This window comes from Ursus arctos, unplaced genomic scaffold, assembly GCF_023065955.2.
Source record: "Ursus arctos isolate Adak ecotype North America unplaced genomic scaffold, UrsArc2.0 scaffold_10, whole genome shotgun sequence".
In the NCBI taxonomy this organism is placed as follows: Eukaryota; Metazoa; Chordata; class Mammalia; order Carnivora; family Ursidae; genus Ursus; species Ursus arctos.
The window spans coordinates 11918704-11932816 of NW_026622764.1; the positions used below are offsets into that span (position 1 = coordinate 11918704).

General features: G+C 38.3%; 1 protein-coding gene across 23 annotated transcripts in view; it reads left to right on the plus strand.

Moving 5' to 3' along the window:
- The window catches only part of DOCK9 (dedicator of cytokinesis 9), a 278727-nt gene that overhangs the window by 248514 nt on the left and 16100 nt on the right, over positions 1 to 14113 (plus strand). For all 23 annotated transcript variants that reach the window (XM_026493511.4, XM_026493513.4, XM_057307450.1 and 20 more), the window contains 3 exons: positions 10950 to 11072; positions 11801 to 11914; positions 13491 to 13637. In XM_026493511.4, the coding sequence (XP_026349296.3) occupies positions 10950 to 11072; positions 11801 to 11914; positions 13491 to 13637 (384 nt within the window). The remainder of the gene's footprint in view (positions 1 to 10949; positions 11073 to 11800; positions 11915 to 13490; positions 13638 to 14113) is intronic.

Consider the following 14113-nt stretch of genomic DNA (forward strand, 5'->3'; position numbering starts at 1 on the left):
CCCGAGACCCTTTCAGGAAGTCTTTGAGGTCCCTTCTTTTCCATCCAAATGTCTGTGCAAGGTTGGACTTTCTTTGTGTACATCACCAAAACGGCATGTTGATAGATGGAGTGCGGAAGCGGACTGGAGAATGCAGGCTTCTCCTATGATGTCAGACATTGAAGAGAGTTGCAAAAACATAAAACAGTGCTACTCTTTTCCTTAATTGTTTTGGGGTTTTTTGGGGAAAATGTTATTTTTTTCATTAAAAAATGTTATTTTTTCATTAACATGTAGTAGGTTTATTATTATCTTAATTAAATTAATAAATCTTTTAACATTTTCTAGTTGCCATTCCTAATATTATAAATATTGAGAGATAAGACCCATATACATAAAAGTTCTCAGTAATTTTTAAGGAATTCTCTATAATTTTAATGATATGTAAATGAAGGTGGTCTTAGGTGGTCCTAGTTTAAAAACCACTGTCATAAAGTGTCTAGTCTCAAATGACCCCCTAAATTAAAAAGTAAACATGAGAAACAAGGATAATATATTGAGTGCATTTCACATTTAAATATCAAAATAATTTTAACCATGATAGATAAAGTTTTCTAGGAATCCCAAAGAGGGAAAAAGACCAGTTAATTATTACTTGGCATTAACAGTTCGGCTGCCTGTCTACGTTGAAACTTCTGGGCAGATGCTAAGTTTTAATTTTTGCTCTGAAGTGTGAAACCTGTCACCGAGGCAATAAGCCTTGCACACTCTTGGCCTTGAACTCCTCCTTCAAGGTGAGTGTGACTGGGTTTTTCTCTGAGAAGAGGCTTGAATGTATTGTCTCCTTGCAGAAACCACCCTCGTCCAACCTGGTGCCTAGACAGACCTCAGGAGTAGAGCATTTTGTTTAGAACTTGATAAGGAAAGCGCTGGTGCCAAGAACGACTCAAGATTTGAAAGTAAACAGTTCTCCGTAACCTGTCCTGCGGGGATGATAAAATGAAGCTCAGGTTTGCTCATCTGATTAAGTAATAGGCTGGAGTAATCCCTGCAGGCTAGGGAATCAGCCTAGGAAATCAAGCTCAGGCTTTATTGAGGAAATTTGTGAATGGCACCCAGCCTGAGTGATCACTAAACATGTGAGAGGGGTAATTTTATCAGTGATTTCCAGAATATGGATTTTCCACCCTGTCCTTGAAGCATAAAGTTGGTAAATGTTTAACAAGGTCCATAGTACGTGACGATCTGTAACGATTAGGATATGACACGGTGGGGTTATAAAGTCCTAAGCAACTCCTGCATGTCAAGATTGAAACTAGCTGGGATTTGAAAGAACGTGTTCCAAAAGCCAGGAAAACAGAACTTGCCACCTACATTTTTGCTTTGGCTATCAGGATGTTTCAAGAAAAAGAGGAAGTTGAATGTCTCTCTCCCAGAAGGAGTTTTGGGGAAAGCTGATGGGAATAGGTGTGTAACACGTAGCTTAATAAAAATCATTGCCCTTTTAATCTGCGTTACTAGATGTACTTAAATGCCTTGTGCTCTCCTAACATGATTTTCATGGCACTGCATAAGAACACACAATTCTCCTAGCAGCACACGTCAGATGGGTTTTTATTGATCGCGGTTCATCTTGCCTGACTCTGATCTAAAGAGCAGACTCCCTCCCAGCTGTTTTTGATTAGATAAAAAGAAACATCCCATTCCTGTTTACAATTCTGTTACGCAAGTTGGAGCCTGTACAGAATGAAGAATTCTGAGTCCCCTGTGGTGCCGAAAGTCCACACAGCCCGTGAAGTTTTGCGATCCCTCCCTCGGGATCCCGTGTAGAAATAGCACACTCGGGACATTGAAGAAAGGTTAATAAAGGGACTATTTTGATAAGTTTGGATAGGGTGTAGGGAAACCAACAAGTAATATTGCAGTGCCCTTGAGGTTAGCAACAGCTGGGGTACCACCTCTCACCCTGTGGGCAAGGGGAGGGGAGAGAGAGAAACTCCACAGGGGGGCCACCTGACAGGTTGTAGGGGAGAGCTCAGTCCCATACCCTGGCAGGAAGGGGCATGTGCATAGCCACCCCATCCTCACTCTCCACCTGCCCTCCAGGCTCCTCCTGGGCCTTGCACTGGCTGAGCTCAGCTGGGAGCCAGAGGACAGGGAGCCTCGCCTGCAGGCCAGCCGTCATGGTGCATCAACCTCCCAAAGCACGGAGCTAGCAAGGACAGGCCAAGAGGCACTCTGGAAGGGGAAGTAGAAAATACAGTGCATCCTCACTATTTGCCCACTTGCTAAAACTTCTTTGTAACCCCAGGATCAATATCCATGGAGGCACTTTTGTAGTCATGCAGGTCATTGCAGTAGTGACCGATGACTTCGCCCATGGGACTGCTCTAACTGATCTACCCTTGGCTCATATCAGGACATATTGGCCTGCTTCATTTTGCAAATATTTACTGAGTTTCCTTGGCACTGAACTGGGTGCTGGAGATTGAAATGTGAGCACAATGAGGTCTCTGCCCTAGCACACTACAGCATCTGCTGCTTTCTGCCCAGTGAGGAGAAACGCAAAACCACAGTCCCTTATAGTCTGAACTAGAAGTTGTCTGAGTTCTTTGTGACCTGGAAATTTCTGTATTTACATATATTGATTCATTCCATAAACTAGCTGTGGTGCCATGTGCTAGCTTGGGTTTATGTAAGTGATGTGCCTGCCTTAGAAAGCATCACCTGGTTCAGTAGTCCTCAAATTTTAGTATGCTTAGTTAGAAATTACTTAGATTCCTAACATAATATAATAAAAAATCATAATAAAATAAAATAAATGAAAAGCAAAAAAAAAAAAAAAAAGAAATTACTTAGATTCCTGTTACAGATATAGATTTCCAGTCTTCCCGCTCTGCCAGTCCCCAGAGTCAGTTGGTTGAGTATGGTACCTGGGAATCTGTATTTTAAGCATTGCAAGTGATTATTTTGCTGAAAAGGGTTTTCAGCTCTATCTTGAGAAAAAATAATATGGTGGACGACGTGTGAATTACACCATAAAGTATGCCATTGCCCCAGCCCGGTCACACATTTACATTATTTTTATTTTAGGATTTTATTTATTTATTTGTCAGGGAGAGAGTGAACACAAGCAGGGGGAGTAGCAGGCAGAGGGAGAAGCAGGCTCCCTGCTGAGCAAGGAGCCCGCTGCAGGACTCGATTCCAGGACCCTGGGATCATGACCTGAGCCGAAGGCAGATGCTTAACCAACAGAGCCACCCAGGCGTCCCCATTTATGTTATTTCTAAATAGCAGATAATAGGGCCAACATCTAGCTTCATAAGTAAGGTTAGATTAAATTAATCAATGCTAGATGGAAAAATTGGCATTTAAATAAAAAAATTTTTAAGTACCCTGCACATACACAGGCTCCTATAGGCGTTTTTGTGCACACCCCCCCATATACAACATTAGTGTGCTGTTTCCACAGACAGGTGCTCAGTGACCTCAGTTGCATCGCTGGGGCACGCTTAAAAATGGAACTGACTAATTACATTTTAAGCAGTTGTCTCAATGGCTCATGAGCTTGGTGCACTGAGATCTTTTTAAAATCAGTCTAATAACATAAAATGTGAGATTTCCAGATGCATAAAGTCCATTGAGGGTTTTTTTTTCCAACCAGTAATTACTTATAGTTCTTGGCATCTATTGGCAATTTAGATAATATATCTTGGCATTTGAATTTTAAGCAAGGTGATAAAACCATCAAGCTTTCTATATATAACTACCATTCAAGTTCATCATCTGACCATTGTCTGGATTAGCTCTGGTTTTCGAGTGTGGTGATTGCTGGGAATTCTAAGTAAATTAATACATGGAATTTCTGCTGAGAGTATCATTCATATATGCCCCAGTATTTAGTTACTATGACATCATAGTTCCTATGACTCTATAATTTTGTGTTGACATATGGTCTCTCATGCTGAACTATCTGTGATTACTGGTACTTTTTTTTCTTTTACTGGTTATTTCTGTTCAAAGAATTATTAATGCACCAGCTCTAAATGTCTGGATATATATAGAGTTGACATTATCCTGAATAATTTACCTTACTAAATTATAAATTAAACTTCGATGTTTAGTAATCCATACTCTCTACTTTTATGAGAGGGCTTATCTTTTCTTATACAAGCTATTTTTAGTTTGGTGTTTTTTTTTTTTTTAAAGATTTATGTATTTGAGAGAGAGAGAGAAAGTGGGGGAAGGGCAGAGGGAGAGAATCTCAAGCAGACTCCCTGCTGAGAACAGAGCTGACGTGAGGCTCCATCCCACTATCTGTGAGATCATGACCTGAGCCGAAACTAAGAGTCGGACACTTAACTGACTGAGCCACCCAGGCCCCCCTTAGTTTGAGTAAATCTATACAGACATTGCTTTTTGTAGTATATATTATCATTTCTTTATAATAATAACTGATATCAGACTGATAAACCGTAGATCTGATTCCTGAATCAAAAAAAAAGATAATGTCCAGTAGCACATTAAAGTTGATGTGTTATTTCCTAATTCCCAATTGCCATCAAATTGCAATACTTATTTCAGTTATTTACTAAGCTCTGTTGGCTTTATCAAATGTTCTCATTTTCCAGCCATTCTGGAGGAGTTTCCCTGGTTGAAATCCATCTTTCTGAACCAAATATGACAGATTTTTCCATAATTAGCTCAGTTGCCTACGTATTGATATGCTACTTGAGTTCAGGTTTACTGTTATTAAACTTTTCACATGTTTCTGGTTTGACTGAATAAGATCAAGAATAATATTCAAATCTTAGACTCCCAATTTGATGCATTTGGCCCATAAATTCTATTTAATATATATTTATTAAGTGCCTAAATCTAGGGCCATTTAAAATATACCTGAAAGGCTGCTATAAAGATACCTTACATGAATAGACAGCAGATCATTTCAAAATCAAGTAACATCTTCCTTATAGAATACTTCATCATTGTGGTGGTTGATGTAAGCCTATATGTATTTTCATATCTCAAAATTATCTACATTTAATTAATTTATTTTTGACATAGAAAACTTTGAGTATAGCTATTTAGTCTGTTTAAATCCTTTCCACCCCACCGCCCCCCAGCCTCATCTCTTGCCACTCCCTGATTCAGATTTTATACTCTGAATAACCCCTCAGACTACTTGTAAATTCCTCACCCACCCACCGTGCTGCCCTCCCCTCCTGTATCTTTTGCCCGTGCTGTTCCTTCTCCCTGGAATGTCTCCCCTCTCTTCCTTCCTGCTGCCACCTTTCACCTTCATCTTACTAACTCCTGATCATTTTTAAGACTTAATGACCATTTTCTAGAACACTCTGTGTCTCTCCTTTCCCACATCACTAAATGGATGTCGTTCCTGTCTGCATCCTTGATTGCCTGCATGTTTCTTTATCAGCACTTACCACTGTTTTCTGTAATCTCTTTATGGATCAGTCTTCATACTGGACTCTTTGAGAGCAGGAAGTGCTTTATTCACTGATCATTGACTTCCCCAGTACTCACCCATAGACACACTGACTACTGTTAAATAAATAAACCCCTACTGCTCTCAACTCAGAGCATCTACCATTGTGACTTGCAGTTTGGGCAAATACTTGAAATCACTGTTATCCTTGTCCTTGGTATCTTAACATGTACCTCCCATCTTCCAGTTGGTGGTCACGAGTCTCTAGTACATCAGTTCTAGCTGCTCTGAAGGATAACCTCTGTGTGTCTTTGAAGGCCTCCTCCTCAAAACAAGTTTCATTTATGTGACATAGCCTAATAAACCATCTAAAACCTGCCTTCCACATTTATAGAAAAATCTATAGAACCATTTTTATAAATTACAGAAACTTAATTTTATTTATATAAATTTGTTTTATTACCGCAGTGTCAAGCACAGTGCCTTGCACATAGTAGATGCTTGGTAAAATGTGTGAATGAGTGAAGTAAAGAATCAGCTTAACAATGTGGTAGTGACTACGCCAAGTTATAACTTTTATAATTCTTTGAAAAGAAATTTCAATTTTCTGTGAGATAACATTAAAACAAATCCAGATGCTTATTGTGCTGTAACTGCTACAACATGGAATTAAGAATCTGTAGGTCTCTTTAGTCCCATCCACAAACAGGGTATCATCATTGTGTATTCACACCTATAGTGTGGATTATACCATACTAGTGGAACCAATTGTAATTTTTTACAGAAAGTTTACATTTCTCTTTGAACAAAGCCCAGTATTGAGAAAGGGGGCCAAATGAGTAGTCTGTAAGTTAAACCTAAGGATAGTTTTAAAATGGATAAAGTTCCATTTGAATTCCATTATCAGAAGAATGCCTTGAGTGTACAATATTCTCATCCTAGATGGGGAATTGAGCCTTCCAGAATTCTTCCACCTCTACCTGTAGTCCCTCAGCACCACTGAGAAGGAAGATGCTCAAAAACTACCCTGTAGCAACATCTTTGACCTAAGGTGTGCAAGAAATGCAAGGCTTTGATAAAAGGACTGTTAACTCACTTCCCGACAGCAAAGGGCAGCTATGAATAATATTGTTATAGTACTAAGAAAAATGCAGCCTAATTTATTCCTCCAAGAAATTCCTAACTACCAAATATGTGTGTGGCACTGTGGGATATTACATAGCCCAGTGGAAGTAAGATACCATTTTTTAAAAATCACTACAAAGTAGGTAGTGAAGATTGAAATAGGAGAGATTTATTTAATTGGTTTGTGAATTTAACCACACAGCATTTATAGTTTTCAGAGCATTTTGATAGGTAAAATTTTATTTGATCCTCACAACCAACAAATTAGGTTAGACCTTTGGTATATCCCCAGTTCTAATATGGAAAGGTAAGTATATTGATACTGACATTATACAGGTTTTGTTTGTATGCTTTTATCTAGCTTTTTGTAATTAGAGGAGTGTGAGAATAATCATAAATATTTGTCATGCTTAGCCTGGGCAGATTCTCTCATTGGAAAAGATGTGAGACAAAACTGAGAAAGATGTACATCTTTATAATACAAATGCACAAGGAGAAGAGATGGTGTTAGAACCTTTTCTGATTTCTTCTTTGTCTATAGCTGTTAATGGTAGTCACTATGTAATGTTTAGTATTTGCACTTAAGAGACTGGCAATAAAAGTGTGAGACAACAGGTATACCTCTCTATAAGCATTGGCTCAGAGTTTAGTCACACTGATGATGGTTTTATGATTTGTGTGTTATAAACATGACATAAGAGTTAAATGTCTTGCTTTAAAGATATTTTTTTAAAGTCAGACAGTATTTTCTGGTAAATTGATTCAAAACTGCTTTAGAAATGTTTATTTTGGGGGCGCCTGGGTGGCTCAGTCACTTAAGCATCTGATTCTTGATCTCACCTCAGTTCTTGATCTCAGGGTCATGAGTTCAAGCCCGGCATTGGGGTCCATGCTGGGTGTGGGGCCTACTTAAAAAAAAAAAAAGAAAAGAAAAGTTTTTTTTTTTTTTTTGATCTATAAACTGTAAGCATTAGGCCTATAATGAAACATTAGGTTGGGAATGAAAAACAACAGTCCTGTCCTTCATTTACAGTATAATAGAGGATACAAACATGTTTAAAGGCAACTGGCCTTAAAAGATATGTTAGTGGATTTAATCTAGCAAAACATAAACAAGAAAAATAAATCATGACCAAGTGGAGTTTACCCTGGGAATGCACTGTTGGTTCAGCATTAGAAAACCAATCAATATAATTCACTGTTAACAGAATAAATAAAGAAAACTGTATGACCATCTCAAAAGATGCAGAAAAATCATTTGGGGAAAAAAAAAATCAACATCCATTCATGGTTTAAAAACAAACAATAGAAACTGGGAAGAGAAAGGAACTTCCTCAACCCAAAAAAGATTATCTACAAAAACCCTGCAGCTAATGTTATACTTAGTGGTGAAAAACTAAGTGCTTTTCCCTAAAATTGGAAATAAAACAAGAATACCTGTTTTCACAACACTTCTATTCAATGTTGTGCTGGAGGTTCTAGCCAGTGCAGTGGGCAAGAAAAGAAATAAAACTGACCATATTCATATAAGATTCAGTTGTGTTTGTGATAGAGAAAATCCCAAAGAATTTACAAAAGAAATTACTAACACTAAGTGAGTGTAGCAGGATCACATGATACAAAATCAATATGCAAAGTCAGTCAACCTTTTTTACGTTTAGAGATTCTTATACCATGGTTTCACCATATTAATGTTTGTTTTATATAAACAAGTATGCTGGATGACTTTAAATCTTATTCAATAAAGTACTTTCCTTGAAATAAAATCATCAAAATTTTTAAAAAAGTACTATTTATAATAATATCAAAAACTTAGATATACGTCTGTATGGGAATCTATGCTAAAAACTGCAAAACACTGATGAAGAAAATCAAAGACCTAAATATAGAGTGGAAGATTCAGTATTGTCAATTCTCCCTAAACTGATTTACAGATTCAGAGCAGTTCTGATTAAACTCCCATCTGGAGTTTTGGTAGACATTGACAAAATGGATTCTAAAATGTATATGGAAAAGCAAAGGAACAAGACTAGTCAAAACAGTTTTGAAAAAGTTCGAAGAGTCACACTATCTGACTTTTAAGGTTATTATAAAGCATGGGTTCTCAGTGGGGATGATTTTGCCCCCATCTCCCAGGGAAATTTTGGTAATATCTGGAAATGGTTTTTAATGTCACATTTTGGGGAAGGGGGAAGGGAGAAGGTCCCGCTATTGGCATCTAATAGGGAGAGGCCAGGGATGCTGCTAAACATTTTTTGGTGCACAGGACAGACCCCAGAACAAAGAGGGGTGTGGCTCAAAATATCATTAGTGTCATTGTGGAGAAACTAACGATATTCTAAAGCTGGAGTAGTAACCCAAACAGGGTGGTATTGGCACAAGGATAGACACCTCTATCAGTGGGACAAAATAGAGAAGCCAGAAATAGATCCATACACCTATGGTTCAGTTGATTTTTCCCCATTCAGATAATATAATTTATTTTCTTTGCTTTAGTAGAGCACATAGTATATTTGGTACCCAGAGAAGATCATTTTTTCACACCTCCCTTGTCTTTTTCTTTTTTCTTTTTTTAAAATTTAAATTCAATTAACATGTAGTGTCTTCGTTTCAGAGGTAGAGGTCAGTGATTCATCAGTCTTATATAATACCCAGTGCTCATTACATCATGTGCCCCCCTCAATGTCCATCACCCAGTTACCCCATCTCCCCCACTCCCCCTCAGTGACCCTCCTATGATTAATCATAGGTTTAGTTGATTTTTGACAAGGATTCAAAGGCAGTTCAGTGGAGAAAGGATAGTCTTCATCAAATGGTGTTAGAACAATTGAACATTCATATAAAAAAATTGACCCATACTTTACACTGTATTCAGAAATTAGTCCATCGATCATAGACTTAATTATAAAACTATAAAACTTCTGGAAGAAAACATGAGAAAATCTTTGTGGACTTGTGTTAAAGATTTTTTCAATATGTAAAGCACAACCCAGAAAATAAAAACTTGGTAAACTTCATCAGAATTAAAAACTTCTGCTCTTCAAAAGACACTGTTGAGAAAATCCAGACACAAACCACAGATTGGGAGAAAATTACAAACCACGTGTCTGGTAAAGGACTTTTATGCAAAATATGTAAAGAGTTCTCAAAATGCAATAAACAACCCAGTAGAAAAATGAGCCAAAGATTTGAATGGACATTTCACCAAAGCTATAGAAATGACAAAGAAGCACACGAAAATTTGCTCGATGGCATTAATGAAACTCCACTCAAATGGGCTTAAACAGTAAAGGTCGAGTAGATTGGCTTCCATTAGGAAATTCCAAAAAGATTGACAGCAATCAGTGCAAAGGTTTAACAGAGTTATCCACGATACAGTTGCTTTGGGAAGGAGGGGGAGTTCTCCACTCTGTTACTAAGGCACATCGGCCCCTGGCTGGCTCTGAGGCTGTCAGCGCCAGTCAGGCTTCTTGTTGCCTGTCATGTCTGGGCCTGTGAGAACACTTCTGTCCCAGCCTTCCAGGACAGGGTCCTAAAATTCACTCTGATTGGCCCATTTAGGTTACATGTCCACGGATGATGAAACAACGACTGTGGCCAGGAAATAGATTTATGCTGATTAGTTTATACCTGAGCCACATGCCCCAACCCCTGAATCATGGGAAGTGTTAGCTCCTCCAAAGTCCAAGGACTTTCGTAGAGGTGGGGTAACTACCCAAACTTCCGTAGATAGAAACTTCCAAGGAAAGGAGGAAAGGTTGTTGGTGAGGCAGGGGTCATGCCTACCATGTGCCCTCACTAAATTGCTCTGAGGTGCTTAAGTTGAGTTGAAGTCACACTTAGTAATTTCATGTCTCAGCATTGTCATTGTTTCTCAGAAAGGAAAAAAAAGTTTTTTAAAGATTTATTTATTTACTTTAGAGAGAGAGAGCAGGGAGAAGGGGAAGAGGGAGAGAGAGAATCTCAAGCAGGATCCCTTCCAAGCACAGAGCCCCACAGAGGGCTTGATCTCGAGATCATGATCTAAGCCAAAATCAAGAGTCAGATGCCCACCAGGTGCCCCAGGGGGAAAATAAATTCCAAATTATAATTATAAAAAGAGAACTAAACACAAATTGAGAGCCTGTGTAAAGCTACCAGTGTCCATTTTTTCCCATGGTATATAACTATTACACAGTCATACAATGTGACCCTTCATTTCTGCTTGTAAATGATTGAAAAAGGGCTCATTTAAAAAGAACATAGTGGTGAGCTGTTTATAACAAGCGTGGAAGTTAGTGTTTAGAAATAATGTATTTTGAAATTTGAAATCTTAACTGGTTAAGCATTCTGCAGAGAATACAATGTCATGTCTCCTGTAACACTCTTTTTCTGGCCGGTGGCCTTCTTTTTTGGTCAGGATGTGCTCATGGAGCTTCTAGAGCAGTGCGCAGATGGACTCTGGAAGGCTGAACGCTATGAGCTAATCGCTGACATCTATAAACTCATCATCCCCATTTACGAGAAACGGAGAGATTTTGAGGTATCGGAGTGGTTTGTTTTTTCCTGTTTGAGAGGACAGTGGGGTGACACATGCATCTAAACCTTCTTACATGCAAAGAGAGCAAACAGGCTGCGGTCTCTGACCCTGTGTGATGCTGGAGGTCACCACCTGCAGAGCCACTATATGTGGCCCACACGGGCGCCAGCTCCATACAGACCCCAAACTGCAAAAAACAAGGATTGGTAATTGTGGCACTCTACTTTTGGAAGGTTGCCAAGAACAGAGTTTTATAATCACCAGGGGCCTTCGTCTCAGAGCTCTTCTTTGCTCCATCCTCATGGGAAGCCATTGTCCCTGCCATCTTTCCTGGGCTGGGGAGGTTGTCTAGCTTCTTGTAGCTTATCAAACAAAGTAGGAAAAGCAAAGACTAAAAAACATCATCGTAGGACTTTACCATCTCTGATATTCCATGGTAACTTGAAAATAGAAGTTGCTTACTGCTATGTGGAGATTTGATGGGTCCTCAATATGAAAAATGGCTCTTTGGGTAGAAAACATTATAATTGAAAAATGGTCACTACCAATTGTACAGTCAAGATGTTCTTGATTTTCTTTTCTTTTCTTTTCTTTTTTTTTTTTTTTTTTTTTGCGTTTTGTTTCTTTTACTCAAGTCCAAGGAATTTTTACCTCTGCGATCTCATTTAATTGTTTTAAAATTGACTCTACTAGTTGCAAATGGGAAGAAATGGGTTTTGTTCTGCTTTTAGAGGCTGGCCCATCTGTATGACACACTACACCGGGCCTACAGCAAAGTGACTGAGGTCATGCACTCGGGCCGCAGGCTCCTGGGGACATACTTCCGAGTGGCCTTCTTTGGACAGGTGAGCCTCCTCTCTGTTCTGTAGGTCCTCCTAAGTCCTTGCTTTTTTTTTTTTTTTAATTCTATAAAGTTGTATTTTGTAAATTTTCTATTTTCTATAAATGCTAATTTGATGAATTTGTCATATTTAGTATGATTCTTATCTTCCTTGGCAGTAAACTTTCTGCTTTTTTTCTTTCTTCCTGTCTTTTCTTTATTACTTTCTTAAGGCAGCGGTAAGTTCTCCCTCCATAAGACATTTTTAGCACCAACTTTGGTACCTCAATGTGGTTCTCAAGTTTCCTTTTCCAGTCTGTATGTATATCTGTCCAGTCATTACAAACTCAAAAAAAAAAAAAATTTTTAACATTTTATTCCACTTACAGAAATAAATCACCTGTTTCCTTACACATCTATACTGCATGTTTTAAAACCAAAATTAAGACTTTCTGGTTCCCTTTGTTCCCTGTGCATCTCTATCTTTTGTAGTGTAATATCTCCGCAAGTATATTTACCATTGTCATAGTTCAGAAACCCTGTAGAAAAGGGTTCATTTAAATTTAACTGGAAGTTTAACCTCCAAGTCTCTAACATGATTAGATGGTATTAAATTATAATCCATTTATTTAGGGTGTGTGGTTTTCTATGAGCATTATATAACCTTCAATTTATCCTGTTATTGTCTTTTATAACTTTATAGCAATACCAGTTTACAGACAGTGAAACAGATGTGGAGGTAATTATAGTAAATGCTTAAAAAGCAAGTAATGTAATGAAATTACTGCATCTAAACTCCTAGTTTGATGTGGGTGTTATTTGTCTCATGTTAGCCTGCATTTTTTTTTAATATATTGTGTTTTTTGCACCATTTTCTCTTTTATTTTAGATGAGAAACTTTTTGTTCATTTATTTCAAATATTAACCCCAATCTGGACTTTAAAAATTTCAACCTTTTTCACTTCCCATGCAATTCTAAACCTTGCTGTGATCAGACATGATTGGTGCTAAACCACATGCTAACTAGTGATAGTGAACATATTTTCTGGTATTATGCTCCAACCCTTTCATATTTTTCTCATAAGTAAAGCAAAATAGAATTTACGTGAACTTCAGAACTTTTGCCGAACCTGCTCCAGACTGGAATGTTTCTGTTTATGCCGTAAAGTCCTATGTAAATGGGGGAGGCCAGTGAGAGGGTAGTGTGTGCATTTCCGAGGCCTGCCCTGAACAGGCTGCTGAATCATTTCTTAGTGAGCTCTGCTTCTTGGGAATGTGAAACAGGCTTGAATCCCATCATCAGATCCCGAGAGAACAGTCTTGAGTCCCTGCTCCTCCATCTCACTCAACACTTAATGACGGCATTCTTGAATGAGTTTGCAGTTTTGTGTTTTCCTTTATCTTTGCACCCCGACTTCACATTATTATCATTTTCCTTCCTCTTCAGAAAGCCTGTTTAAGTAGGATTTTATTTTAGAATCATCCTCTCCACCTCCCCCACTTTTTTTTTTTTTTTTTAACCCTTAACACAAGAATCCTTCCTGGGTGGTAAACCTGGGGCTTGTAGTTGGGAATAGCTCTAATTGTGCTTTATGTCACAGGGATTCTTTGAAGATGAAGATGGGAAAGAGTACATTTACAAAGAACCCAAACTCACGCCTCTGTCAGAAATTTCCCAGAGACTCCTTAAACTTTACTCAGATAAATTTGGTTCGGAAAATGTCAAAATGATACAGGATTCTGGCAAGGTATGACCATGTTTGGAAATATTTTATAGCAATATAATACTGTATTGATTGATTATGTATGGTTGGTCATAGGTATTCATAAATGTATATAGAGGGAAAAACAGGAAAAATTAAGAATGATTGGCCTTGAGTAGCAAGTGTAATTTTTTTCTTCTTGACACCTTTCTGTGCTTTCCGAAGTCCTTCATTAAGTAAAGATTTCATAATTTTTAAAAGATATTCTTTTATGGGACACCTGGGTGGCGCAGTCAGTTAAGCATCTGCCTTCGGCTCAGGTTATGATCCTAGGGTCCTGGGTTCGAGTACTGCATTTGGGCTCCTTGCTCGGCAGGGAGCCCGCTTCTCCCTCTACCTGCCACTCCCCCTGCTTGTGCTCGCTCTCTCTCTCCCTCTGACAAATAAATAAATGAAATCTTTAAAAGAAAAAAAGACATTCTTTTACAAAGTAACATCTGAAAGGATATACCATTTTCAGT